The sequence below is a fragment of the Eucalyptus grandis genome, chromosome 4 (assembly GCF_016545825.1).
Source record: "Eucalyptus grandis isolate ANBG69807.140 chromosome 4, ASM1654582v1, whole genome shotgun sequence".
In the NCBI taxonomy this organism is placed as follows: Eukaryota; Viridiplantae; Streptophyta; class Magnoliopsida; order Myrtales; family Myrtaceae; genus Eucalyptus; species Eucalyptus grandis.
Genome location: NC_052615.1, coordinates 1,866,337 through 1,892,110, shown reverse-complemented (window position 1 = coordinate 1,892,110; position 25,774 = coordinate 1,866,337). Strand labels below are relative to the sequence as shown.

The window sequence follows — 25,774 nt, the reverse complement described above, 5'->3', positions numbered from 1 at the left end:
TTCTATTGGTCACTTCAGAGATGACACCTCCAACTTTGATACTGAACACTTATCTGATGCTTTTTGTTGTTTGGCCTGAGGTTGGCCTGCCTTGCATACTTATCGCTCCTCTCCTGACTATTGGGATTCTGCTTTATACTAGGAAGATTGAGAGAGCCTATGAAGATCTTCCCCTACCCAACAAGTATAATTCAGGCCAAAGACATTGCAGAAGCCTTAGTATAGACTTCATGAGAAAATTTACTTGAAGGGCCATGATGTTTGTCAAACTTTTGCACGATATGATGTTGGAAAAAACAAGTGTGAAAAAATGAACATCACAAATATAAACTTAAAGCAATATTTATGGCACTAAATAGCATGCATATAATGAATTAATAATATGATGAAAACGTAAAGTCATGACATTGCCTTTTAATAACAATACTGTGTTGAATTCGATAAAATTGTGTTAGTTGTTATCAAAGGTCAACTTTAATACATCAAATTGATGATGGACTATCGTATATATTAATAGGCTGAATATGTTAGTATTGCAATAGTTGACATGGTAAATACACCTAATACTCTTCTATTAGAGTGGTAAAAATGCATAGGCTGATATATTACATTCATGTTTGGTGCCTCTTATATTGGATGCATTTTAGGCAAATTACTCTCAACTTACGAGATAGAGTTGATTAGCTTTAGAGAATAATGCAATTAAGCTCTTGAATTGATGTGATAATTTAGCAGTTATAAAGTATTGTAAATCAATAGTATGAACAGGAGTGCTCGTGAAATGCAGAAGCACTCTTTTTTTTTTACACTTAACAATTTCAAGTATCGATGGTTTAGTTTGGATTGGTGGTATTTAAATAGCATTGATTATTCAAGTGGATATTGGAATAAAGTTTCTTTCTATTGAGCATACAAAATGCTTCACTTCTTGTACCAATCAAGTTAAATATTAATATTAATATGCTTAGATATATTTTGAGTGACTAGTAAAATCTATTTAACATATTTTCAAATATAGTTACCCTCATTATTTAATGGGAATAGATCTACATAAAATAAATTGTTGGATGAGAATAATGTGGCTAGGTGTATTTTGGATGGTAAATAAAAGTTATTTTATATTTATTTATTTTGGTAAATAAAATGGTGGCTAAAGTGCGCAACTACTTTGGGGATTGAGCATCAAGGATTTCTTCCCTTCCAACAATGGCTTTTTGCCAGGATTTGAACCCTTGCCCATTGGCAGGTGAAGTCCGTGTGGGATTAGCATGCTACCACTAGACCAACCCTTTATTGGCTTATTTTACATTTTCATTAAAATAGCTACCCTCATTATTTAAGAGGAATTGCATGCATTTATGTTAAAGTGTTATTTAAAATGCAGTTTAATATAAATGAATTAACATTTCACGTATTAGTTCCATTCAATAATATAAATATTTGAATTAACACACATTACAATTTAGGTGTTGAAGGAATATTGCAAGTGCTAAACTAAACCAAGCAAAAAAAAATTTGGAAAAATTGAAAATTTTAATTTATTAATTTGGCTTTGGGTTGATTAAGAAATTGTGACATCAATAAATTTGAGTAACTTCATAATTAAGTAGAGAAAGAATTGGTGGGCTAGCCACTCCTTTGCAATAAGAAGTGGACAAAAACTTTAACAAAAACTTGGTAGAGAAGAGCGGTAGCCTCAGGAAGGAAAAGGATTCTTGGGCCGAGCCACTGGGAGTGGGGTAGAAATAAACTCATCACATGTAATCTAATTACAAATGTGCCCCTGGATGATAAAAAGAGTTGAAGCTCCTCCACTTTTCCTTTCCTCTTTTTATACGGTCCTAATTCTTTAAAAACTCTCAAATTTTAGGTTCAATTTTAATTTTATCCCGAATTTTTTTTTGTTTTAAAAACCCTCAACTTAAAACCAAATGCTATATCAACCCTCAATTTTTTTCTTCTAAAAAAGTTTTTCAAATTTTATATCTAGTCCCAAATTTGTTTTGAATGGTAGCAAAAACCTCGAGGACAAGATCAAGAAAGTAATTTCCATTTTGACAAGGGCGCAATCTCGACATTCAGAGATCGAAATTCACGGCCAAAGAAGACGAGAAAATCTAGGCATGAAAAAGCAGAGGATTCTCGACCGAGCGGGTGGGGCATTTTTCCGCATACCATGATTGCCAAGGGAGCTCGAAAAAGAAAAAAGATGGAGCTTTTCTTCCGGGCCAAGAAAAGGAGATAGAGAGAGAGGCTATTCTCGGCAAAAGAGAGAAAGCTTTTACAAAGAAAAACTGATAAAGTGGCCTGCAATGGAAAAGAAAGACAAGGAAGGAAGGAGGAGGTGAAAAGAAAAAAAAAGAGAGAGAGAGAGAGTTGTCAGGACAAAAAAAACAAGAAGGAGCAAAAAGTTGCAATCTCATTGAAAATCTACTTTTGTAGCGTCTGCATTTCCTTGAAAGTTCAGTTTTCCTGTGCATTGAAACTTCCACCGGTTGCAGGCGACGACCATAAATGCATGTCTAATGATTCGGTCAATGAATTACTAATTTATATTCAGTTCGGCAAATTTAAATTATTGATGCATATCAACTAATTAGATTAGATAAATCAAATCAATAAAAATATATATATGAAGTAAAGTAAAAGTAAAAACATATTTTGATTTATTTATGAGATTTGAAGGAGAAATTAAGACGGAACCTGAATAAAAAATAAATTCTTTTCATTGTGTTACAGTACTAAATTAATATATATTTATATATACACACACGTATATTTATGCATGTTAATATTTTTTTATGATCCTCAACACGTGTTGATAACATAATTTTTTAGAATAACCCATCATTAATAATACAACATTCCAGTATAAAAGTGAAGATTATAGGTAACATATATCAGGCTCAAAGTAAGAGGGATAACTTCCCAAGTGTGATAAAGAGCTGAAATATATTTAACCAAAAACACATTTTCTGATAGAAAATAAATTAACAAAAGAAAGAGGAAAGTTGGACGGTGCAAGCGGTGGACTAAGCTTGCCCTGGTCATTGTCCTGACACTTCGTATGTTTTCATCTACTGTGAGCATTTGTGTGGAAAATATTGGACCGGACGAATCTCTATTTCCACTTTTAATTTTCTCCAGCAAATCCATGTCACGGGCATGTGAGGGAAGCAGTGCAAAGGAACATGAAAGAGTCATCATGCGTTGAAAAGTCTAATTGGAAAAGAAGTTAGACAAGAGGAAAGACAAAAAGTACAGAGTAGTTGTTTTCAAAGTGATCTCCACCTTCAAAGACGTGTAGTAAGGACTATGAAAATATTTATCTTCGTACCGATTCCTATTCAACATTGATTGCTCTTTAATTAGTCCAAGAAATAATAAAATTTATCAATGGTCCATGCATCTGCATGTTTCTTCTCTAGATGGATTCAAGTCGTTGTCCATATCCTATTTTATATTTAGAAAAACTTCCCACTCTATTTGCCATCATATTCAATTACTAACAAAATTAAGGTAGATGTGTGCAAAAAAGTTATGTATCATTGGAAGTCCTTTTGATCTATTCTTCATTATAGACTATATTTATTATGGGTCTAATTCAATGCCATTGGCTGCTTAATAGGATCAAGAGTCTAAATATATTCGACAAAGGTAATTTTTCTGATGAAAAATAAATTAAAAAAAGAAAAGGAAAGTTTTTATTTGGGTCCTAAAAATAAAGTTCAATGGTGCAGCAATTGTCTTGACGCTGTCATCAATTATGACCACTTTTCACGGGTACCAATAAAGTAGTTGTCTTTTATTTTTGCTTTTACTTTTTTTAATTGCTTTTGCATTGAAACTTGCTCACCTCTTCTTATTTTCTTCCTGCGCAACATCGCCTTGGATTCTCCCGTCCATCAAAACTTCCCCACCGTGAAGGCACCCCATCAAAACTTCCCGCCATGAAGGCAAAGACTATAAATGCACGGTCGGTGGTCCCAGTCAACAAGTTAGTAATTGATATCTACCTCCGCAAGTTTTAATTATTGCTACGTGTCAATTGATTGAATTAGATAAATTAAATCAATAAAGATATATATATATATATATATATATATATAAATAAAGTAAGAGCAAAAGCGAAAAGGCATTTTGATTAATTTGTGAAATTTGAAGGAAAATTAAGGCAGAACCATAGCAGAAGAAATTCTTCTTATTATGCTTGGGTACAAAATAAATATATATAATATGTTGATAATTGCATGTGTTAACTCATTGAACTTATAAGTATTGAAATGAAGTTTATCGATTTAACATTATAATATTTAACAGGCTTAAAGTGAGAGGGATTAAATTTTTAAGTGGGATCAAGAGCTTTAAAATTTTCAATAAAAATACCATTTCCAGTGAAAAATAACTTAACAAAAGGAAAAGGAAAGTCCAGTGGTGCAAGCAATGGACTAAGTTCAACGAAGACTCGTCCCAAGTCTCTCTCCACTTTTCTTATTCCCAACTATATGAATATTGAAATTTTATCGGACCTTGTCTATTAAAATGTTATTTTAAAGCAACTCCCGTTTATGTCAAAGCCTCATAATGCCCTACTTTCACATCTTAACAACTTCAAAATTGAATTTCGCCAATATAAATTTCATATAATTTTTGAATTTGTACTTTAATTTCGAAAACCATTCCAATTAGACCAATAAATGGCTTAAATCCTTATCGGGCATACTGCGAATGGAAGTAAATCTAGGGGAGATCTGCATGCAAAACCCACTCTCTTTTCATTTTCATTTTTTCTTATTTTTCCTTTCTTTTCGTTTCTCTCCTGGTGCGTGCTCTCCCTTTTCCCTTTGCATCTCTTTAAAACCCTCAAATTGTAGGTTCTGTTTTAATTTTATCCCAAACTTTTTTTATCTCAGAAAATTCTTAATTTTAGACTCAATGTTAAATCATCCCTAATTTTTTTGTCTTAAAAATTTCGAATTTTATATTTAGTTTCAAAAATTCACCCCGAACAAGGGCAAGAACCTCAAGGACGAGGTGAAGCGAGAGCAGTTTTATCTTGACAAGGGAGCAATCTCGACATTTAGGACCTGAATTTACGGCCAAAGAAGAATATAAAATCTGGGCAGAAAAAAAGCAGATATAATAATTAGTAACTTGACAATTAAGTAGATAGAAAACTGGTGAGCCTCTCATTCGAAATAAGAAGTGAACAAAAAAACTTGGTAAAGAAGAGCAGTAGCAAGGATTGTGAGATATAGCCACTAGGCAAAGGGGCAGAAAGAAAATTATACGCTATCTAATTACAAATCTGCCACTGATTAAATGATTGAAACTCCTCAATTTTCTATTCCCTATTTTTATATAGGCCTAATGTCCTAAAAATTCTCAAATATCAAAGTCCAATTTTAATTCTACTTCGAACTTTTATATTTAATAAAAAAACCTCAACTTTGGATCGAGTCCTAAGTCTGCCACCAATTGCTTTGTATAAAAAAATCCCAAATTTTAAATCTAATCCTAAACCTGAACATTTTTTTATTTAAAAAAAAAAATCACGACTAGTCTCAAATCTACATCATTAACCTTACATTGAAAACATTGTTAGTTGTTTGACGTGACATTTCTATGTCAATAAAAAAATCCACATTAACAAAGTGATATGAAAAGTTATGTCCAAAATGAGGAATCAATCCACCTAGATTAGTTCGCTTATTCAAGTCACTAGCAAAAAAGGGCACACATATGTGCTTGATTTGGACTATCTAAGGAAATGAATTTAATTTGTTAAAGGGTCAAAACATTTAATAAATCTAACAAATATGTTATTGACAATTTTTGTCACTAAAATAATTTATAAGGATTAAAATCGAACATTCACATGAATATTATGATAAAAAATTTATTTTATCAGAAGATTTGTGCATGTAGACACCATATAAGCTTGTACACGAGAGCTTGTACTCTTCTAGATTATCATTTTGTCCAAACAAAACAATAAATTCATTTTAGAAGAAGCATGGGCATGATCGTTCCATAATATTTTTTTAGAAAAAGTAAATTCAAATTTATTCATTTCAATATATATACTCAACATATTTGAAATTAAGTACTTTGCTTTTAAAATTATCGTAATCCAAAAGATGAGGCGATTATTGGTACTATGTAGGTAAGGAAATAGCTCTATAAACTTTGTGGAATTATAATTAGTGAAGTGTCTATGGTTGAAAAGCTTTATTTAAGTTTTAAACATTATCTATTTATACAAATATAAAACAGAAAACTTGAGAACTTCTTGCCCTCTCTTAAAATATTCACTGTACCCTTACCTAATATTATGATCTCTTACCTAATATTATGATCTCAATGAATGAGATGAGGTAAAACAGTTATTTAATACAATAAAAATACATATTTCTAGTTCCTTAATTTTCTAGGATGAAAGGAAAAAGGTTCTTATAATGGGGTCTGAGTTCATGCCAAAAGTATTATTTTCACTAAAAGAAATAAGATTTAGGTAGTGGGCCCCACCTATTTTCTCTTCTTCCTTGATAGGGTTGGTTGTTAAGTATCCCTTTTAGTGCCCATGACAAATTGGTTTGGTCTTGATTCCAGAAATTAGGAGCTCATCCTCCCAATCTGGCTCTTGGATCCCGAGACAGGACCGGATCTACAATGGATCACCCCTACTCTATGATACCATAACAACAATTATATATATATATATTTGGGTTTTGTTTTTTTATTCATCTTTGTGCATCGAATCTTGCTGACATGTTCTCTTCTTCCTGGGTAAGACTGCCTTGAATTTTCCTGTGCATTGAAACTTCCACCATTATAGCATTGAATTATTGCCGTGTCCCATGTGGTTGGATTGTTCTCTTTTTCCTGGGTAAGAGTGCCTTGGATTTTCCTGTGCATTGAAACTTCCACCGCATTATGGCATTGAATTAGTATCATGTCCCATCATGTGGTTGGATTGTTCTCTTTTTCCTGGATAAGACTGCGTGCATGGAAACTTCCACCGCATTATGGCATTCAATTACTGTCGTGTCCCATGTGGTTGGATTGTTCTCTTTTTTGAAACTTCCACCGCATAAGACTGCCTTGGATTTTCCTAAATAAGTGCATGTGAAACTTCCACCGCATTATGGCATTGAATTACTGTCGTGTCCCATGTGGTTGGATTGTTCTATTTTTCCTGGGTAAGACTGCCTTGGATTTTCCTATGCATTGAAACTTCCACCGCATTATGGCATTGAATTATTGTGGTGTCCCATGTGGTTGGATTGTTCTCTTTTTCCTAAATAAGACTGCCTTGGATTTTCCTGTGCATGGAAACTTCCACCGCATTATGGCATTGAATTATTGTCATGTCCCATGTGGTTGGATTGTTCTATTTTTCCTGGATAAGACTGCCTTGGATTTTCCTGTGCATCGAAACTTTCAACGCATTATGGCATTGAAAAATATATGGTTGGATTAAATCCAACCAACAAAGAAATATATATATATATAAATAATAAAGTAAAAGTAAAAGCAAAAAGACATTTTGACTTATTTTTGTATTTGAAGGAGAAATTAAAGCTCGACAAAAAAAAGAGAGGAGAAATTAAGGCAGACTAGACCCAAAAATACATTCTTCTCATTGTCCTCACGTACAAAATGAATATATATATATATATATATATATATATATATATATATATATAGCAATTTGATAATTTTTATGATCCTTAACACACTTAAATAACATAATTTTTAAGAATAAATGATTGTTAATAATATAATATTTTAGTATTAAAATGAAGTTTATTGATTTAACAGTACAATATTTAAATGGTTCAAAGTAAAACGACCAAAAGAAATCCAAAGTGGGATTAGTACCCCAAAAATATTCAAAGTGGGATTAACATTTTAAATATATTCAACAAAAATACCGTCGCTGATGGAAAATAAATCAACAGAAGAAAAGGACAGTTCAATGAACAGCGAACTAAGCAGTGGACCAAGCGTGCCCTCTTCACTATCCTGACCCTTTGATGTTTTTATCTGTTCCGAGCACTGTTTGGGACATATTGGACCTCTCTCTCTCTCTCTCCCACTTTTCATCTTAGTCCATGTCACAGTCTCGTCATAAGTCTGTCTGCACTTTTCATCTTCCCAACAAATCCACTACTTTATGCCCGTTTTGAAATTTTAACATATCACGGTAGAATTAGGCAACAAGAATTTCTTGTTTCCCGAGAAGCATTCTGGTTTTTCCTCCCTCAGGCTTGAAAGCGAAAATCAAGGGAAGATTAGAGCAAAGACGAAATGCATCGTCTCATTTTTGGGCTTTCTTTCGCCGAGCTCGTGGCACCAATCCTTCTCCTCGGGCTTACGTTATATTTTCTGAATAAGAAGAAAGCTAGTGTGTGTGGAAATGCAGATAATGCTGCTACTGGCGCATCTGGTTCGTTGGCTGTGCTAACAGAAACTAATTCCATTGGATCTAGTTCGTCTCTGATAGAAACCAATGACAGTGCATCTACTTTGCTGACTGTGTCAACTGGAAACTGCTACGAGGTGTTCTTGAGCTTCAGAGGTCCATATACTCGAAAGCGCTTTACTGATCACCTCTACAATGGGCTCCTCGGTGCTAGAATTAATGTTTTCAGAGACAATGAGGAGCTCCCCCAAGGTGAGAACATCAAACCGTGGCTGGGCGAGGCTGCCGGCCCCCTTGGCATGCCGGCGGCATGACCGGCCAAAAAAAAAAAAAAAATAAAATAAAATAAAATAAAAAAATAATTAAAAAATTAAAAGAAATAAAAAAGAATATAAATTTATCAAACGTGTTTTATTCATTTTTTATTCCCGAAATAAATTTCCAAACGCGTCTTTATCTAAAATTATTTCTCGGAAGAAAAATAGTTTTTCTATTTCTTTTTAAAACACTTTTTTGAACATAAATACAAACAAACACGCCCAAATATGTCCCCCTTCCCCCAATTGATAAGAACAAGTGAATTCCTTAACTTTCTCTTTCCTCCTTTTATATGGTTCTAATTTCCCTCAAATTTTAGGTTCAATCTTAATTTTATTCCAAATTTTTTTTGTTTCAAAAAACCCTTAACTTTAAACCAAATGCTACTACATCAACCCTCAATTTTTCGCCTAATTTTTTTTTTTCAAATTTTACATCCAGTCCCAAATATGTTCCAAATAACAACAAAAATTCTTGAGGATGATTTCAAGAGAGCAATTTTCATATTGACAAGGGCAAATCTCGGTATTTAAAGATCGAAATTCACGGTCAAAGAAGGCAAGAAAATCTGGGCATGAACAAGCAGAAGATTCTCGGCCGAGTGGATGGGGCATTTTTCCACATGCAATAATTGCCAAGGGAAGCTCCAAAAAGAAAAGATGGAGTTTTTCTTCCTGGCCAAGAAAAGGAGAGAGAGAGAGGGAGAGGGTTTTGGTCGGCAAAAGAGAGGAAGATTTTACAAAGAAAAACTGATGAAGTGGTCTGCAAAAGAAAGAAAGAAAATAAGAATAGAGGAAGGGAAAAGAAAAAAATGAAGAGAGAGAGAAGTGGAAATGACAGAGAGCAAAAAGCTGCAATTTCACCTAAAGTTCATTTAATCTACTTTTGTAACATCTACATTTCCTTGTAGTTCATTTTGCCTGTGCATTGAAACTTCCAACAGTTGAAGGCGACTACCATAAATGCTGTCCCGGTCAATGAATTATTAATTTATATCTACTTCGACAAGTTTGAATTATGAATGCATGCAAACGGATTGGATTAGATAAATTAAATCAATAATATATATAAAATAAAATAAAAATAAAAGTGAAAGCAAAAGCAAAAAGGCATTTTGATTTATTTATGAGATTTGAGGGGAAAATTAAGATGGAACCAAGTAAAAAATAAATTCTTCTCATTGTGTTATGGTACCGAATGAATATACACATATATGTGTGTTGATAATTTTTTATAATCCTTGACACGCTTTGATAACATAATTTTTTAGAATAAGTTATCGTTAATAAGTTTGACTGTATAATATATATCAAGCTCAAAATAATAGGGGTAAATTCTTAAGTGTGATTAAGAACTCAAAAATATTTTACGAAAAACACTTTTTCTGATGGAAAAATAAATTAACAAAAGAAAGAGGAAAGTTCGTCGATGTAGGCGGTGGACTAAGCGTGCCATCTTCGCTGTCTTCGATGCTTTGTATGTTTTTATCTATTTTTGAGCACTTGCGTGAAAAATATTGGACTAGACAAATCTCTCTCTCTCTCTCTCTTTCTCTCTTCATTTTCTCCTGCAAAACCATGTGATAGGCATGTGAGGGAAGCAGTGACAACAAGGGAAAGATAAAAATTTGGAGTGATGAAGAAAGAAATGTGCAAAGGAACTAGAAAGAGTTGTCATGGAGTGGAAAAGTCTACTTGGAAAAGAAATTAGACAAGAGAAAAGACAAAATATGCATAGCATTGATGTGTTCAAAGTGGTTTTCACCTTAAAAGATAGGTAGTAATGCTTATAAAAATATCTATCCTCATACTAATTCTTATTCAACATTGGCTGCTCTTTGGTTAGTCCAAGAAATAATAAAATCATCAGTGATTTATGCATCTGCACGTGTCTTGTTTAGGTGGATTGCAAGTCACTGTTCATGTCTTATTATATATTTAGAAAATCTTCTCATTATGTTTGCCATCTTATTCAATTACTAGCAAAATTAAGGCAAATGTGTGTAAAAAATTGTGTCATTGAAAGTCGTTTCGATCTGTTCTTCGTTGGGTCTAATTCAATGCTATTGGCTGCCCTTTTGTTTGTCCAAGAAACAACAAAGGGAGAAACGCAAGGAGTCCTACAAGTATTTAGGATATCAAGTCACTAGAGTTTTCCTCCTTACTTTTTTTGGATTTATACACATATGAAGTCTTTATATTAAGTGATCGTTGATAATGCAGCATCTCGATAGTGAAATGAAATTCATCAGTTTGATATGGTAATACCTAACTGATTCAAGTTAAATTTGTAACTGGGACCGAGAGTTTAAATATATTCAACAAAAGTAACTTTTCCGATGGAAAATAAATAAATAAAAAAAGCAAAGGAAAGTGCAATGGTGCACCAATTATCCTGACGCTTTATGACCACTTTCTATGGATACAAATAAATAAAGCAGTCCTCTTTTATTTTTGGTTTTATTTGTTTCATTGCTTTTGCATCGAGACTTGCTCACATGTTATTTTCTTCCGGGAAGGATCGCCTTGGATTCTCCTATCCTTTGAAACTTCCCCAACATTAAGGCAACGACTATAAATGCATAGTCGAGGTTCCCAGTCAACGAATTACGTATTTATATCCAGCTTGGCAAATTTGAATTATCGATATATGTCAACTGATCGGCTTAGATAAATCAAATTGATAAAGAAATATATATAAAATAAAGCAAGAGCAAAAGCAAAAAGGCATTTTGATTAATTTATGAGATTGAAGGAGAAATTAAGGCATAACCAGAGCAAAAAGAAATTCTTCTCATTGTGCTAGGTACAAAATAAATATATATAGCATGTTGATAATTTTTTGTGATCCTTGACACATGTTATCTCATTAAATTTATAAATATTGAAATGAAGTTTATCATTTTAATAGTATAATATTTAACAGGCGTAAAGTGAGAGGGATTAAATTTATAAGTGGGATCGAGAGCTTAAATATATTCAATAAAAATACCATTTTCAGTGGAAAATAACTTAACAAAAGGAAAGGAAACGGAAAGTTCAACAGTGCATGCGATGGACTAAGTTCAACGAAGACTCGTCCAAAGTCTCTTTCCACTTTTTATCTTCCCAACAAATCCACCGTTATACGGGTATCAAAATTTTATCGGAGCTTGTTTATTAAAACCAAGAAAAACATTGGCTAGAAAAAAAATTGAGTCAATTTGGCTTTGGGTTGATCGAAAAATTGAAATCAATAAATTTGATTAAATGATTAAATAGGTAATTTCATAATTAACTAGGAGAAGACCTGGTGGGCCAGCCACTCATTCGACATAAGAAATGACAAAAAGCAAGAACTGGTGGGACCCAGCCATCAACAGAGGAGAAAGAAAATTATTACATGCTATCTAATTACAAATCTGCCCATGGATTCTCAAAACCGGTGAAGCTTTGCTTCCCTCTGTCTATACAGTCCTAGTTACCTAAAGACCCACAAATTTTAGGTTCAATTTTAATTTTATCCCTAACTTTTTTTTTTTGTCTCCCCTCAACTTTAATCCCAAGGCTACATCGACCCCCGGTTTTTTCATCTAAAAAGAATTTTCAAAATTTATGTTCAGTTTCAAATGAACCTCAAATAACCACAAGTACCTTGAGGACACGGTCAAGACAGCAATTTCCATCTTGACAAGGGGGTAATCTCCGCATTCAGGGACCGGAATTCACGGCCAAAGAAGACAAGAAAATATGGGCATGGAAAAAGCAAAGGGTTCTCGGCCAAATGGGGTGGGCAATTTTTCAGCGTGCGATCATTGTCAAAAGAGGACGAAAAAGTACGACGGAGCTTTTCGTCACGGTCAAGAAATGGAGATACAGAGAGAGGCTTGTGGTCGGCAAAAGAGAGAAAAGCTTTTACGAAGAAAAACTGAGAAAGTGGTCCGCAAAAGAAAGGAAAGAAAAAAGAACGTAGGAGGTGAAAATAAGAAAAATGAAGAAAGAGAGACAGAATTGTCGGGGCACGCGTGGAGAAAGGACAGAGTAAAAAGTTGCAATTTTACAGAAAAGATTGTTAATCTACTTTTATAGCATCTACGTTTCCTTGAAATTTACTTTTCCTGTGCATTGAAACTTCCACTACACGAAGGCAACGACCATAAATGCATGTTTAGTGGTCCCGGCCAACAAATTACTAATTTACATCTAGTTCAGCAAATTTGGATTATAAGAATGTGTAAAACTGGTTGGATTAGATGAATCAAATCAATGAATATATATAATAAAGTAAAAATAAAAGCAAAAGCAAAAAGGTATTTTGATTTATTTACAAGACTTGAAGGAGAAATTAAGATAGGACCTAAGCAAAAAAAAATTCTTCTCATCAGGTTAATAATTTTTTATGATCCGCAACATATGTTGATAACGTATTTTTTCAGAATAAATTATCATTAATATCATCATTTTTATCGATTTGACTATATAATATTTAACGGATGTAAAGCAAGAGGGGTAAATTCCTAAGTGAGATTAGGAGCTTAAATATATTTAACAAAAAATACTTTTTCCGATGGAAAATAAATCAACAAAGAAAGAGGAAAGTTCAACGAAGCAAGCAGCTCACTGACTAAGCGTGCCCTCTTCATTGTCCTGACGCCTCGCGTGTTTTTATCATCTATTGAGCACTTGTCTGGAAATTATTGAAACGGACGAATCTCTCTATCTCTCTCTCATCCACTTTTCATTTTCTCTCGCAAATCCATGTCAAGTCTCATCCCAGTCTCCATCCACTTTTCCTCTTCCCAATAAATGCACCGTTGTATGCATACCATCTTTGGATTCTCTTGTGCACTGAGATTTCAGCCGCGTGAAGGCAACATCTCTAAGCACGTGGTCGATAAAGCTTGACTTATTGGTGCGAGTTCTGATTGCCAACTGGTTCCATTGCATAAATCAAACCACAAGAAAGGGCAACAAGAAGGCATTTTCTATTTCTTGAGACGCATTCTGTCTTTTTTTACCGTCGGACTTGAAGGGGAAAATCAAGGACAGAGCCAGAGCAAAGCCGAAATGCATTGTCCCATTTTTGGGCATTCTTTTGCTGTGTTCATGGCATCCATCCTTCTCTCCATGCTTGTGTTCAATTTTCTCAATAAGAAGGAAACTAATGTGACAATTTAGCACTAGGAAAGTATTGTAAATCGATACTATAAAAGGAGTTCTTGTGCCACGAGCACTCTTTTGTTTTTTTGTTTTTTTCTTAACACTTCACGATTTCAAGTATCGACAGTTTAGTTTGGATTGTTGGTATATAAATAACACTGATAATTCTTTTAGCTTGCATTGTCACAAGTGGATATCAAAATACAGCTTCTTCTATTGAACATACAAATTGCTTCACATCTTGCACCAACCAAATTGAATAACAACATTAATATGCTTAAATATATTTTGAGTGATCAATAAAACCTATTTAATATATTTATAAAAGATAGTTACCCCTCATTATTTAAAAGAAATAGATCTATATAAAATAAATTGGTGGATGAGAATAAAATGCCTAGGTGTATTCTGTGTGGTAAGTAAAACCTATTTACATTTTCATTAACATAGCTAACCCTCATTATTTAAGAGGAACCGCATGCATTATGTTAAAGTATTATTTAAAATATTGAACTAATATGAAATATTGAACTAACACTTCTTACCTTTTACCAAAAAAAAAAAAAAAAATATATATATATATATATATATATTAGTTCCATTCAATAGTTCCATTCAATAATATAAATATTTGAATTAACATACATTACAAATTATAGGTGTTGACGGAAGATTGCAACCGCTAAACTAAACCAACAAAAAAAAATTGGAAAAAATTTATGAATTTGGCTTTGGGTTGATTAAGAAATTGTGACATCAATAAATTTGATTAAATATTTAATTGGTAGCCTCATAATTAAGTGAAGAGGAGAGAGTAGTGGGCTTGGCCACTCCTTTACAATAAGAAATGGACAAAAACTTGGTAGAAAAGAGCGATAGCCTCAAGTTAAGGACGGACTTGTGGGGCCTAGCCATCGGGATTGGGGGTAAAAATAAAATTATGATACACTATCTAATTACAAATATGCCCCACCGGATGATGAGAACAGGTGAAGCTCCTCCACTTTCTCTTCCTCCTTTACACGGTCCTAATTCCTTAAAAATCCTAAAATTTTAGATTTACTTTTAATTTTATCCTGAATTTTTTTGTTTAAAAAGACCTTCAACCTTAAACCAAATGTTGCGTCAACCCTCAACATTTTTGCCTAAAAGAATTTTCCAAATTTTATATTCAGTCCCAAATATGTTCCAAATAACAAAAATTCTTGACTATTAGGTTAGGAGAGAGCAATTTTCATCTTGACAAGGAGGCCATCTCAGCATTCAAGATCGAAATTCACGGCCAAATAGACAAGAAAATCTGGGCATGAAAAAGCAGAGGATTCTCGGCTGGGTGGGTGGGGCATTTTTCCGCATGCAATAATTGCCAAAGGGAGCTCAAAAAAAAAAAAAGATGGAGCCAGGAAGAAAGAAATGTGCAAAGGAACTAGAAAGAGTCATCGTGGAGATGAAAAGTCTACCTGAAAAGAAAAATTAGACAAGAGGAAAGACAAAAAATGCGGAGATTGATATGGTCAAAGTGTTCTCCACCTTTAAAAGATATATAGTAAGGGTTATAGAAATATCTACCCCGGTACTGATTCTCATTCAACATTGGCTGCTCTTTGGTTAGTTCAAGAAATAATAAAATTTATCAGTGATCCATGCATTGCACGTTTCTTTTCTAGATGGATCGCAAGTCACTATCCATGTCCTATCTTCTATTTAGAAAATCTTCCCACTATATCTGCCATCATATTCAATTAATAGCAAAACTAAGGCAGATATGTGTAAAAAATTATGTGTCATTGAAAATCATTTCAATAAGTTCTTTGTTGGGTCTAATTTAATGCTATTGGCTGCTCTTTGGTTTGTCCAAGAAACAATAAAGGGGAAATGCAAGGAGTCCTAAAAGTGCAACCTTTGCCTGCTTTCCCTAAGGAGGAGTCAAGATATCAAGTCACTAGAGTTTTCTTCTTTACTTTCTTTGGGATTATAATCATTTGAAGTCTTTATATATATAGTAGATTTAAGTGATAGTTGATAATGCAACATTTCAATAGTGAAATGAAATTCATCAACTTGATATGGTAATACTTAACAAGTCCAAGGTAAAAGCTTTTAACTAGGATCAAGAGTTCAAATACATTAAACAAAAGTAACTTTTCTGATGAAAAATATATTAAAAAAAGAAAAGGAAAGTTCAATGGTGCAGCAATTGTCCCTACGCTTTGTATGTATTCATCAATTATGACCACTTTCCACGGAAACCATTAAAGCAGTTGTCTTTTATTTTTGGTTTTATGTTTTTCCATTGCTTTTGCATCAAGACTTGCTCACATGTTAGTTTCTTCTTGGACAAGGATCGCCTCGGATTCTCCTGTCCATTGAAACTTCCCTCACGTGAAGGCAACGACTATAAAGGCATGGCTGGTGGTCCGGTCAATGAATTACCAATTTTTAACTAGCTCGGTAAGTTTTAATTATTGGTGCATGCTAACTAGTTGGATTAGATAAGTCCAATCAATAAAGAAATATATATAAATAATAAAATAAAGCAAAAGCAAAAAGGCATGATGACTTTTGAGATTTAAGGAGAAATTAAGGTTCAACCAAAAAAACAGAAGAAGAGAAATCAAGTCAAACTAGAGCCAAAAAGACATCTTCTCGTTGTGCTTAGGTACAAATTAATATATATCTAGCTATTTGATAATTTTTTATGGTCGTTAATAATATAACATTTTAGTATTAAAATGAAGTCTATCAATTTAACAGTACAATATTTAAAAGGTTCAAAGCAATAAGACCAATTTTTTTTTTTAATTGGGATCAAGAGCTTAAATATATTACAAAATACTTTTTTCCGATGGAAAATAAATTATCAAAAAAAAAAGGACAGGTGCAAGCGGTGGACAAAGCAGTGGAATAAGCGTGCCCTCTTCACTGTCGCGACGCTCTGATGTTTTTATCTGTTCCTTGTCTAGAGTATATTGAATCGGACGACTCTCTCTCTCTCTCTTTCCCCAGCTTTCCATCTTCTCCCGTGAGTTCATATCCCAGTCTCGTCATAAGTCTCTCTGCACTTTTCACCTTCCTAACAAATCCTCCGCTTTACGTGTATCTAAATTTTAGCAGACCACAATAGAATAGGCAACAAGAAGGCATTTCCTGTTTTCTGAGAGGCACTCTTGCTTTTTCTTCGTCGGGCTTGAAAGCAAAAATCAAGGGCAGATCAGAGCGAGGACGAAATGCATCGCCTCATTTTTGGGTATTCTTTCGCCGAGCTCGTGGCACCGATCCTTCTCCTCGGGCTTACGTTATATTTTCTCAATAAGAAGAAAGCTAGTGTGCGTGGAAATGCAGATGATGCTGATACTGGCACATATGATTCGATGATTGTGCCGATAGATACTAATTCCGTTGGATCTAGTTCGTCTCCGACAGAAACTAACAACAATGCGTCTAGTTCTTTGACAGTGTCAACTGGAAACCACTACGAGGCATTCTTGAGCTTCAGAGGCCTAGATATTCGACATGGCTTCGCCGATCACCTCTACCATGGGCTCCGCAGAGTCGGAATTCACACTTACAGAGACGATGACGAGCTTCAACAAGGCGCGGACATCAGACCAGAGCTTATGGCAGCCATCACAAATAGTAAGGTCCTGATCCCCATTTTCTCTGTGAATTATGGTACAAGTAGTTGGTGCCTGGATGAGCTGGTTCAAATAATGGAGCGCAAGAATAATAACGAGCAGAAAGTGCTGCCTATATTCTACAAAGTTAAACCAGCTGATGTGGGACATCAAATCGGGAGTTTTGGAAAGGCATTTCACGAGCGTGAGAAGCGTTTGCTTAAGAGGTCTTCTTTTAACCCAGCGATTTTGGAGAAATGGAAGCAAGCACTCCTTGAAGTCAGCAACTTGAAAGGACATGAAGCCGATGGGTAAATTTTCTCACCAAGGCATTCTCTACTTTCTTTTAATATGCCCGGGTGTTTACTGGTCGCTCTGATTCTCAACCGCTTCGTTTTCGTTCTATATATATAAACATAAAGATTATGTTGGCAGTAAGATCCTACGAAGCATGAGTTCGATAAATTATTCTCTCTGTTTTTTTTAAGTATTTTGCTTTAATGATATTGACAAATCTACTTATAGATTTTATCGGTATGATCCCATTCAAGTGAATGATAAGATTTTTTTTTATTGACTTTTTACTCTTATATCCAAAAATTTTGTAACATTTTGCCACTTTTTTTTTTTTTTTTTCATGTTTATAGTGTACGTCACACTAGTCATCGTCACAAACCTTTCTAATTACATATTTATTTGAGATTAATAGTACAACTTATTGATGATTTTTATTTAGAGCTTGTAACATCATATACCGTGCGTAGTGATTGTCAAAGGCATAATTCTTTATCTTCCCAAGTTACATTTATTAAATCATTAATATTGTTGACTAGTCGCTGTTAAAATTATTTTACAAAAGAAATGTTTCATTAGTTATATATGATGATGGAAAATATAAAAAAAAAAAAAAGAAGGAAAAAGGGATTATTTGTATTATATATTTGTTTGAATAATTTTCAATGCATTTCCTATCTTCAGCAAGTAATTTCTATCTCATACACCTAAATTTATTGAATCAATGTTCTTATTTTTGGAAAAATTTATTCTTCTACTTAGATCAATTAAAATCAAAGAACATAGTTACTCAAAAGGATAATAAAGTACAAGAAGTTATCATCCCTAGAGGCAATGAAAACTGATAAGAACACCAATCGATGATAACACAAGTAGAAACTTGCAATCGTGTAGAATTGTGCAAACAAGGAGAAATCCCCTTGATTGCATTCAAGTTGTTCACAATATCACAATCTGAACGACTTTTTGGATTGGTATTACAGGAGTTGAAATTGTCTCGCATCAAAAGTTAGGACTTGTTTATTGATTGATTGCTAACTCTTATATTGGGTTGGTTTATTGGATTTTTTATTGTTCAAAGGCTCTAGAAAGTTTTCAAAGTTACGTCCACGTCATCTCTAATATCTTTAACAAACAACAAGTCCAAAAGTTGGTTCAAATCCATAATGTATACAATATTCAAGGTTCATAAGTGATGCCTTCAAGTTTCTTCTAATTTAATAAATTATGTCGGAGTAATAGTGGAATGGGGCACGCCATGCGAAACAACCACAAGCATTTCTCAAACCTCATTCTTAGCATATAAGATAATATATGGAGGGTCGATAAAGACAATTCTTAATTTTTTTTTTCAATTTATCTCGGATTCGTTTATTACAACGTTCTCAATAGATAAACGATATAAAATTATTGTTGCCACATATTTGAACTCTTGTCACATTTGACAGGTCTGAAGTAGAGTTGGTGAAATTGGTTGTCCAAGAAGTGTTGAGTGAACTGAAGAAAAAGTTTGAGTTGATTGTTTCTGATAATTTGGTCGGAATTGCTGGTCATGTGAACAACATTATGGAACTTCTGGATGATAAATCTCATGCCCTCCTATTTGTTGGCATCCATGGAATGGGAGGCATTGGTAAAACTACTCTTGCTAAAACCGTTTACAACGAGCTATCCAATCAATTTGAGCATCGCAGCTTCATTGCTGATATAAGGGAATCATGGAAGCGTGGAGCTCATGTTTTACAGAATCAGTTAATCTATGATATCTCGAATAAAAGAAATGAAGCTCATAATAAGGATGAAGGAATTAATTTCATCTCCTCCAGGTTTAAAGATAAAAAGGTCCTTCTTCTTCTTGATGATGTGGATGATGTTGATCAAGTGAAGTGTTTAGCCGGTAAGCATGATTGGTTTTCTTTGGGAAGTATAATCATTATTACCTCCAGAAACAAGAGAATTCTTGAAGTAGCTGGGGTGGACCACAACTATGAACTTACAGAATTGGATTACGAGCAATCTTTGATTTTGTTTAGCAAACATGCGTTTCGAAAGGACGTTCCTCCAAGTGAATTTGAGGGCCTCACTCGTGAAGTTGTATTCACCACCGGAGGACTTCCCTTATGCCTCGAGGTTTTAGGTTCATTATTGTGTGGAAAGGAATCAAAAGAATGGAGAGATGTGATAAAAAAGTTAGAAAAGATCCCTCGTATAGAAGTGCAAGAAAAGTTAAGGATAAGTTATGATGTATTAGACAATGGACAAAAGCAAATATTTTTGGATATCGCTTGCTTTCTCATTGGCACTGACAAGAGAATCGCATTCTACATGTGGGACGCTTGTGACTTTTTTCCAGGGGAGAATATTGAAGTGTTGACATTTATGTCATTAATAAAAATTGGAGATGATCTTGAGTTCCGAATGCATGACCAATTAAGAGATCTCGGTAGAGCAATTGTTCGTGAGGAAAATGAGCAGCAGCCTTGGCACCGTAGCAGGTTATGGGACTCCGAGGAAGCCTTGAAAGTGCTAAAGAGAAACAAGGTAACCATTTCTCTTACTTTTGTTCCCTTAGTCCATGTTTTCTTGTTAGAGTAGTGTTGGTCGTCAACTCAGTGCTTGCTCTAGTGAACATAGAACCTTCTAATATTAGTATCCTTGTATTGTTTCATTGACATGATTAGCAAGTAGGAGTTTGCTTCTCTCTTAGTAAGTATCGTAGCTTATCTAAGATATTTCTTAGACAAGTGTGTATTACAAAGTTATCGAATGAGGTACTTTCAAATTTTCTAGATATTGATAGGGGTATTCTATACTGACAAAAATCTTGAATTTCTATATTGATTTAGTTGTGTCCTTGACACATGCAATAAATAACTTGGCTATACGACTGTAAACCGTACATACTCGGGATATATAAATCATATGTTAGAATTAATATAATAGGACTAATGATGTCCACATTTCTCATGAAATTTTACCATAATAGAGAATGGAAGGGATACTTATTTTCTACATTAAAGGTCAAGGAGATGAATACTCTAAAATTCTATTATGTATAATTAAGCATAAGATTGTATTTGCATTTGTGAATTAACCATGATTGCGATTCTACTCTTTTTAATCCATCATTTGGTTTGACTCCAGTTGTTGATCAAAAGACTCGCACTTACTTACAGTCTCAACGTGCGCCGTATGTATAATCACAAGAGCCAATTCATAGATTGACAAGTTCGAAGCCAGTGTACCTTTATTGTGTCTTTCGTACTACATGATAAAACAAACTAAACTAAGCAAAAGAAAAATGAATATGCTGTATATTTTATATACAAATATAATGGTATAACTAAATTGACAACTAAGAAGGTACAGTTTGATATAATTATGTCAGTATTCTTCCATGATTCCATTTCGTTCTTCATCCATGGCACTATCGTAAGTTGAAATCAGAGTGGTTCTGCTAAAAATGATATATGTTCTTTTCAGTTTATTCCAACATTGAATGAAAATATCCAAAGTTATTTTCATATATATTATCTAAAATACAAGCAGCTGAAAGAACAACAATATCCACCACTTCCAATTGAAAAACAAATGCCAAATATCCTTCTTTATTTTGGAAAAAGTACTGCTACCCCTTGTTGGTCCCAAGGGACGAAGGAGGCTGGGTTAGCCACTCACGACTCTCAGCCTCTTCCTTTTACAATTATGCCGAACCTTTAGAAGGACCCTCCAGCGTAAGCTCGATCGAAATGCCACTTGAGATCTATCAAGGAAATGAAGAATTTCCTCTACATCCTTCTTCTCATGTTGCACCTAAAGTACATTGTGAGATCTAAATCCTTCCCAAATTATTACGTTGTTCACATATGAGTATCCACGAAATCTTGTATAACATTGTGAAGTACAATAGCAAAATTTCTGGTTCCAAGAAAATGACATGTGTAAGTCCATGAACTTTCTGTATTACTTCTTGACTTCTTATGCATAATTATTATTATCATTTTATTTGTGAAAGCTTGCTACAATTTGGTTCTTAGGAATAACTATTCTATTGCCATTCTATTTTGATGAAGCAATTATTCCTTAATTTGATTAAAAAACGGGCTAGAAATTACTATACTCTTAAAATCAGGAGTAGTTATTCCTGTCGGGGCCAAGGAATAGCTATTCCATGTAGGCTTGTAGCCAAAAATAGCTTCAATTTTCTCATTTCTAAAAATGCTTTGCACTTTCCACAATTAATTTTTTTAATATTTTTATTATAGTTGAGTATTTCGGTTATTTATTTATGATTATATCAAATTGTAATTTATATTTAAACTAAAATTTATGATAAAATCAAAAGTTTAGATATTATTAATATAGCTAATAAGTTTTTTTTATGATTATGAATATATCAAATTGTAATCTAAAGCTAAACTAAAATTTACAATATAATAATAAGTTGTAGAGAATATTAACATAACTAATATTATTGTCTTAGTTATTTATGATTAGAAAATAATTAATTAAGAATATTTCAAGTTACTACTAGTAAATAATAAGTACAACTATTGTCACAATATTCGGTTTCTTGTAATTAGTTATTACTCCAATGGAAAATAAGAGTATGTGTTATTTTTTTTTTATTAAGTAGCACATTTGAGTAATATACACATAAAAATTAACGTGAAATTTACATAGAGAAAAAATATTTCTATTAAAATAGATCAAATCAACTTTTGATTTTGCACATTGCAATTTGATTAAATTCCTTGCATTGCACGCTTGTCTTAACTAGTAATGAAGGTAAAGAAGAAGAAGAAGAAGATTACAAGTTGTAAAATTTTTACTTTGAATGAACCATGACATCATAATTCTTTTTAAATCCAAATGTATACGGCCAAATTTCAAAATGGAAGTTGACATCCTTCACTTTGTTAGCCTTTATAAATATTGTTTATTGGCATAAAAAGAAAAATCATATCTTCTCATTGCTGGTCTCTTGAACACATTAATGCACGTCAATCGCAATATGAACAAATAATATTAGATTACTTTAGTTGGATTTAGTATTAATAAACGTTGATTCTTGCTTGCAGGGAACGGACAAGAATGAGGCTATTGATCTAAGTAAAGGCAACTCAGAAGGCCTCGGCAAAATAGATGAGCGAGATGGCAACAATTACACAGCAGAACAATTCAAAAAATTGACGAGTCTAAGATTCCTTTTCATGAAAGGGGCACATCTTAGTGGAGATTTTGAGGACTCAATGGAGGAGTTAAAATGGCTTCAATGGCAAAGTTGTCCTGCGAGTTTTGAAGTAAACAATTTTCACATGCGGGAATTAGTTGTACTTGAATTGAAACGTAGTAAGATAAATGAGAAATGGGAAGGATGGAGTTTTTTCAAGGTAAGAATTAAAGTCTTTTTTTTTCCTCTCTTTTATGCTTTCTTTTGAATCATAATGACTCTACACTCACCCATCGACATTCATTGTTGTTGTTGTTTTTTTTTTTTTTGGTAGATGGCAAAGAAGCTTAAATATCTAGACCTTTCATTTTGTCGATCCTTGGAAAATACTGACTTCCTCTCAGCTTTTGAGAAGTTAGAAGTTCTCATCCTCAGGGGTTGTGGGAGACTAAAGCAAATCGACGCTTCCATTGAAGACATTAAGGGCCTCCTACGCTTGGAGCTGGACAATTGTTTCTACCTCAGGGAGCTTCCAGCAGAATTAGGTAAATTAAAAGCACTGCAGCAACTCAATCTATCCGAAACTCCATTCCTTTTTGCATTACTAGATAGCATAGGGTCTTTGGAGAATCTAGAGATTCTAGATATTACTCACAGTGGTATAGAAGAATTACCCAATGGTATTGGGAGTCTGAGAAAGCTCAGAGAGTTATGTGCTTGTGCTTGCAAAAATCTGACAGGGATAATGGTAGAAAGCATGTGTAATCTTTCTTCCCTACGACGCCTTGATTTTATAGACTGCTTCAAGCTCCAATCGCTGCCGGACCTTCCTTCCGGCTTAACATATTTGGGCGTCACCTGTCAAAGTCGCAAATTGCCTTCGCTTTCCCACCTACCCCATCTCAAGCAACTACAAGTTAGGGATTGCGGATTTATCCAGTGCATCCAGGAGCTTCCATCAATGCAATTAAAGAGTTCAGAATGCTCCCAACTGACGGACATTGAAGAAATGGAATCACCACAATCCCTAAACACGCCCTTCAAATTCGAATCCTTGGAAGTCTGTTGGTGTGAATCTATCAAAATGCTGGACGTTTCACAGTTTGTCCATCTAAGGACATTAGTTGTTTGCTGTTGCATGGATCTATTTGAAATTCGAGCTCTTGACAAATTGATATATTTGGAAAGCTTGGAGATCAAAAGGTGTCATTTAATCAAATAGGTGGACCTTCCAAAACTCGAGCTCAAGGGTCTGAAGAAATTGACTATTAAGACATGCGACAAATTAGCCGAAATTCAAGGCCTTGATAGGTTGGAGTATTTGGAAATGCTAGATATCTTTGAGTGCACTTCAATGAAAAGGCTAGACCTTCCAAAATCCGAAATTCAAGGCCTTGATAGGTCGGAAGAAATTACAAGTCATAAGATGCGTAGAAATTAGCATATTGCAAAAACTTTGAATTCAAGGCCTTGATAGGTTAAAGTTAGGTATCTTTGAGTGCACTTCAATGGAAAGGCTAGACCTTCCAAAATCCGGGAGGCTGAAGAAATTACAAGCTGGAAAATCATCGATTCGGGGCCTTGATGCGGAGTATTTGGAAAAGTATCACTTCAAAACAATTCCAGAATTATCTAGAACTCAGATTTATTGATCAAAATGAGATTACAAATAGTGAAATGATAGGATATGAATCAGACGATATGGATGACTCGGATGAGTCAATATATTGGAAGTAATCCCCATTTACTATCAAAGGTACATAGAGCAGGTAAGTTACCTTTGTTCTTTTGAGATTTACTATCCAATTTTCATTTGTATTTCCTGCTCCCAATATCTTTCAAGATTTATGAAATTCTCAATATTATTTCCTAGCCGACAGTGTCATCATTGTCTCCTTACTTGAATTCAAGGAATTGAGGGGAGATATCCATGGAAATTGTTGTGTGCTTTGGCAACAAGATTTTGCTTATCATGCAAGTAAGGGAAATAGATGGAAAAGGCTTTCTAAGTGCATCATTTGTCATTAGTTTTCGGGTAAGATCCTTCATCCTATAAAGAAAAATAAAGATTCTCAACGTTTGATTGATTATGGGAATGCTGGAAGTAGTGCATAAAAACTGACGTATACAGGTATCTGATAGCATGCCAAAGGTCATTATGGAGGTCGAGAAATGCAAAATGAAGGACCCTATATGGCGGTCCTCCTAATTGAGGTTTTAGTTTGCTCTGCCCTTACCATGTAGCTCATGATTGCATGTTTCTAAGTTATGCTTAAGAGTGAATTTACGGTGCAAATGGAGCACGTTGACAGGGCATCCTCGGTATGCAAACACTACAAACATTGGATAAAATTTGTCCAACCATTGAGTTCCACACATTTTATTTCATAGAACTGTTTGCATTGGCTGATTAAAGTAACCGTATCAGTTTAGAAATGTGAAATGCAAGAACAAGCTCTTCTTCTAGTGGTGTGGCTGTGAGTGAACTAACAAACAGGGTAGAAGCAAAAGCATTGTGAATTATTTGGATCAATCGAGAAAATTGCAATTCGAATTTTTCTGACTATGGATCCTTGTTCATTTGGTTTGAATCCATGATATAACTACTCCAAGGCTAACAATAGATTATCCCAAAGAATGCATCTTGATATTTGTAGAGTTGGAAAAGCCATTTGTCATATACTTGAACTTTTGAGCCAAGCAAGACATTACTGGAGTGTCTTTTGACATAATCGGTTATACTGTAAAATAATTTTATATTGTGTATAAGCTCTTCTTAGTTCATTTACTTGTTGAAAAGTAAAAGACA

At 33.9% G+C, this 25,774-nt stretch overlaps 1 protein-coding gene across 1 annotated transcript; it reads left to right on the top strand.

Annotated features, from left to right (window-relative positions):
* Nucleotides 1-16,821: 16,821 nt before the first annotated feature.
* LOC108956545 (disease resistance protein RPV1-like) lies at nt 16,822-24,341 on the top strand. Its single transcript, XM_039311716.1, has 4 exons — nt 16,822-17,809; nt 19,241-20,333; nt 22,874-23,185; nt 23,300-24,341. The coding sequence occupies exons 1-4, from the start codon at nt 17,112-17,114 to the stop codon at nt 24,185-24,187; spliced, it is 2,991 nt and encodes a 996-aa protein (XP_039167650.1). The 5' UTR covers nt 16,822-17,111; the 3' UTR covers nt 24,188-24,341.
* Nucleotides 24,342-25,774: the final 1,433 nt, after the last annotated feature.

Excerpts from the sequence above, each read along its gene's own strand:
- LOC108956545 (XM_039311716.1), top strand. The coding sequence starts at position 17,112 with ATGCATCGCCTCATTTTTGGGTATTCTTTCGCCGAGCTCGTGGCACCG. Across the intron at positions 17,810-19,240 it reads AAAGGACATGAAGCCGATGG|GTCTGAAGTAGAGTTGGTGA; the intron begins GTAAATTTTCTC and ends CACATTTGACAG. Across the intron at positions 20,334-22,873 it reads AAGTGCTAAAGAGAAACAAG|GGAACGGACAAGAATGAGGC; the intron begins GTAACCATTTCT and ends TCTTGCTTGCAG.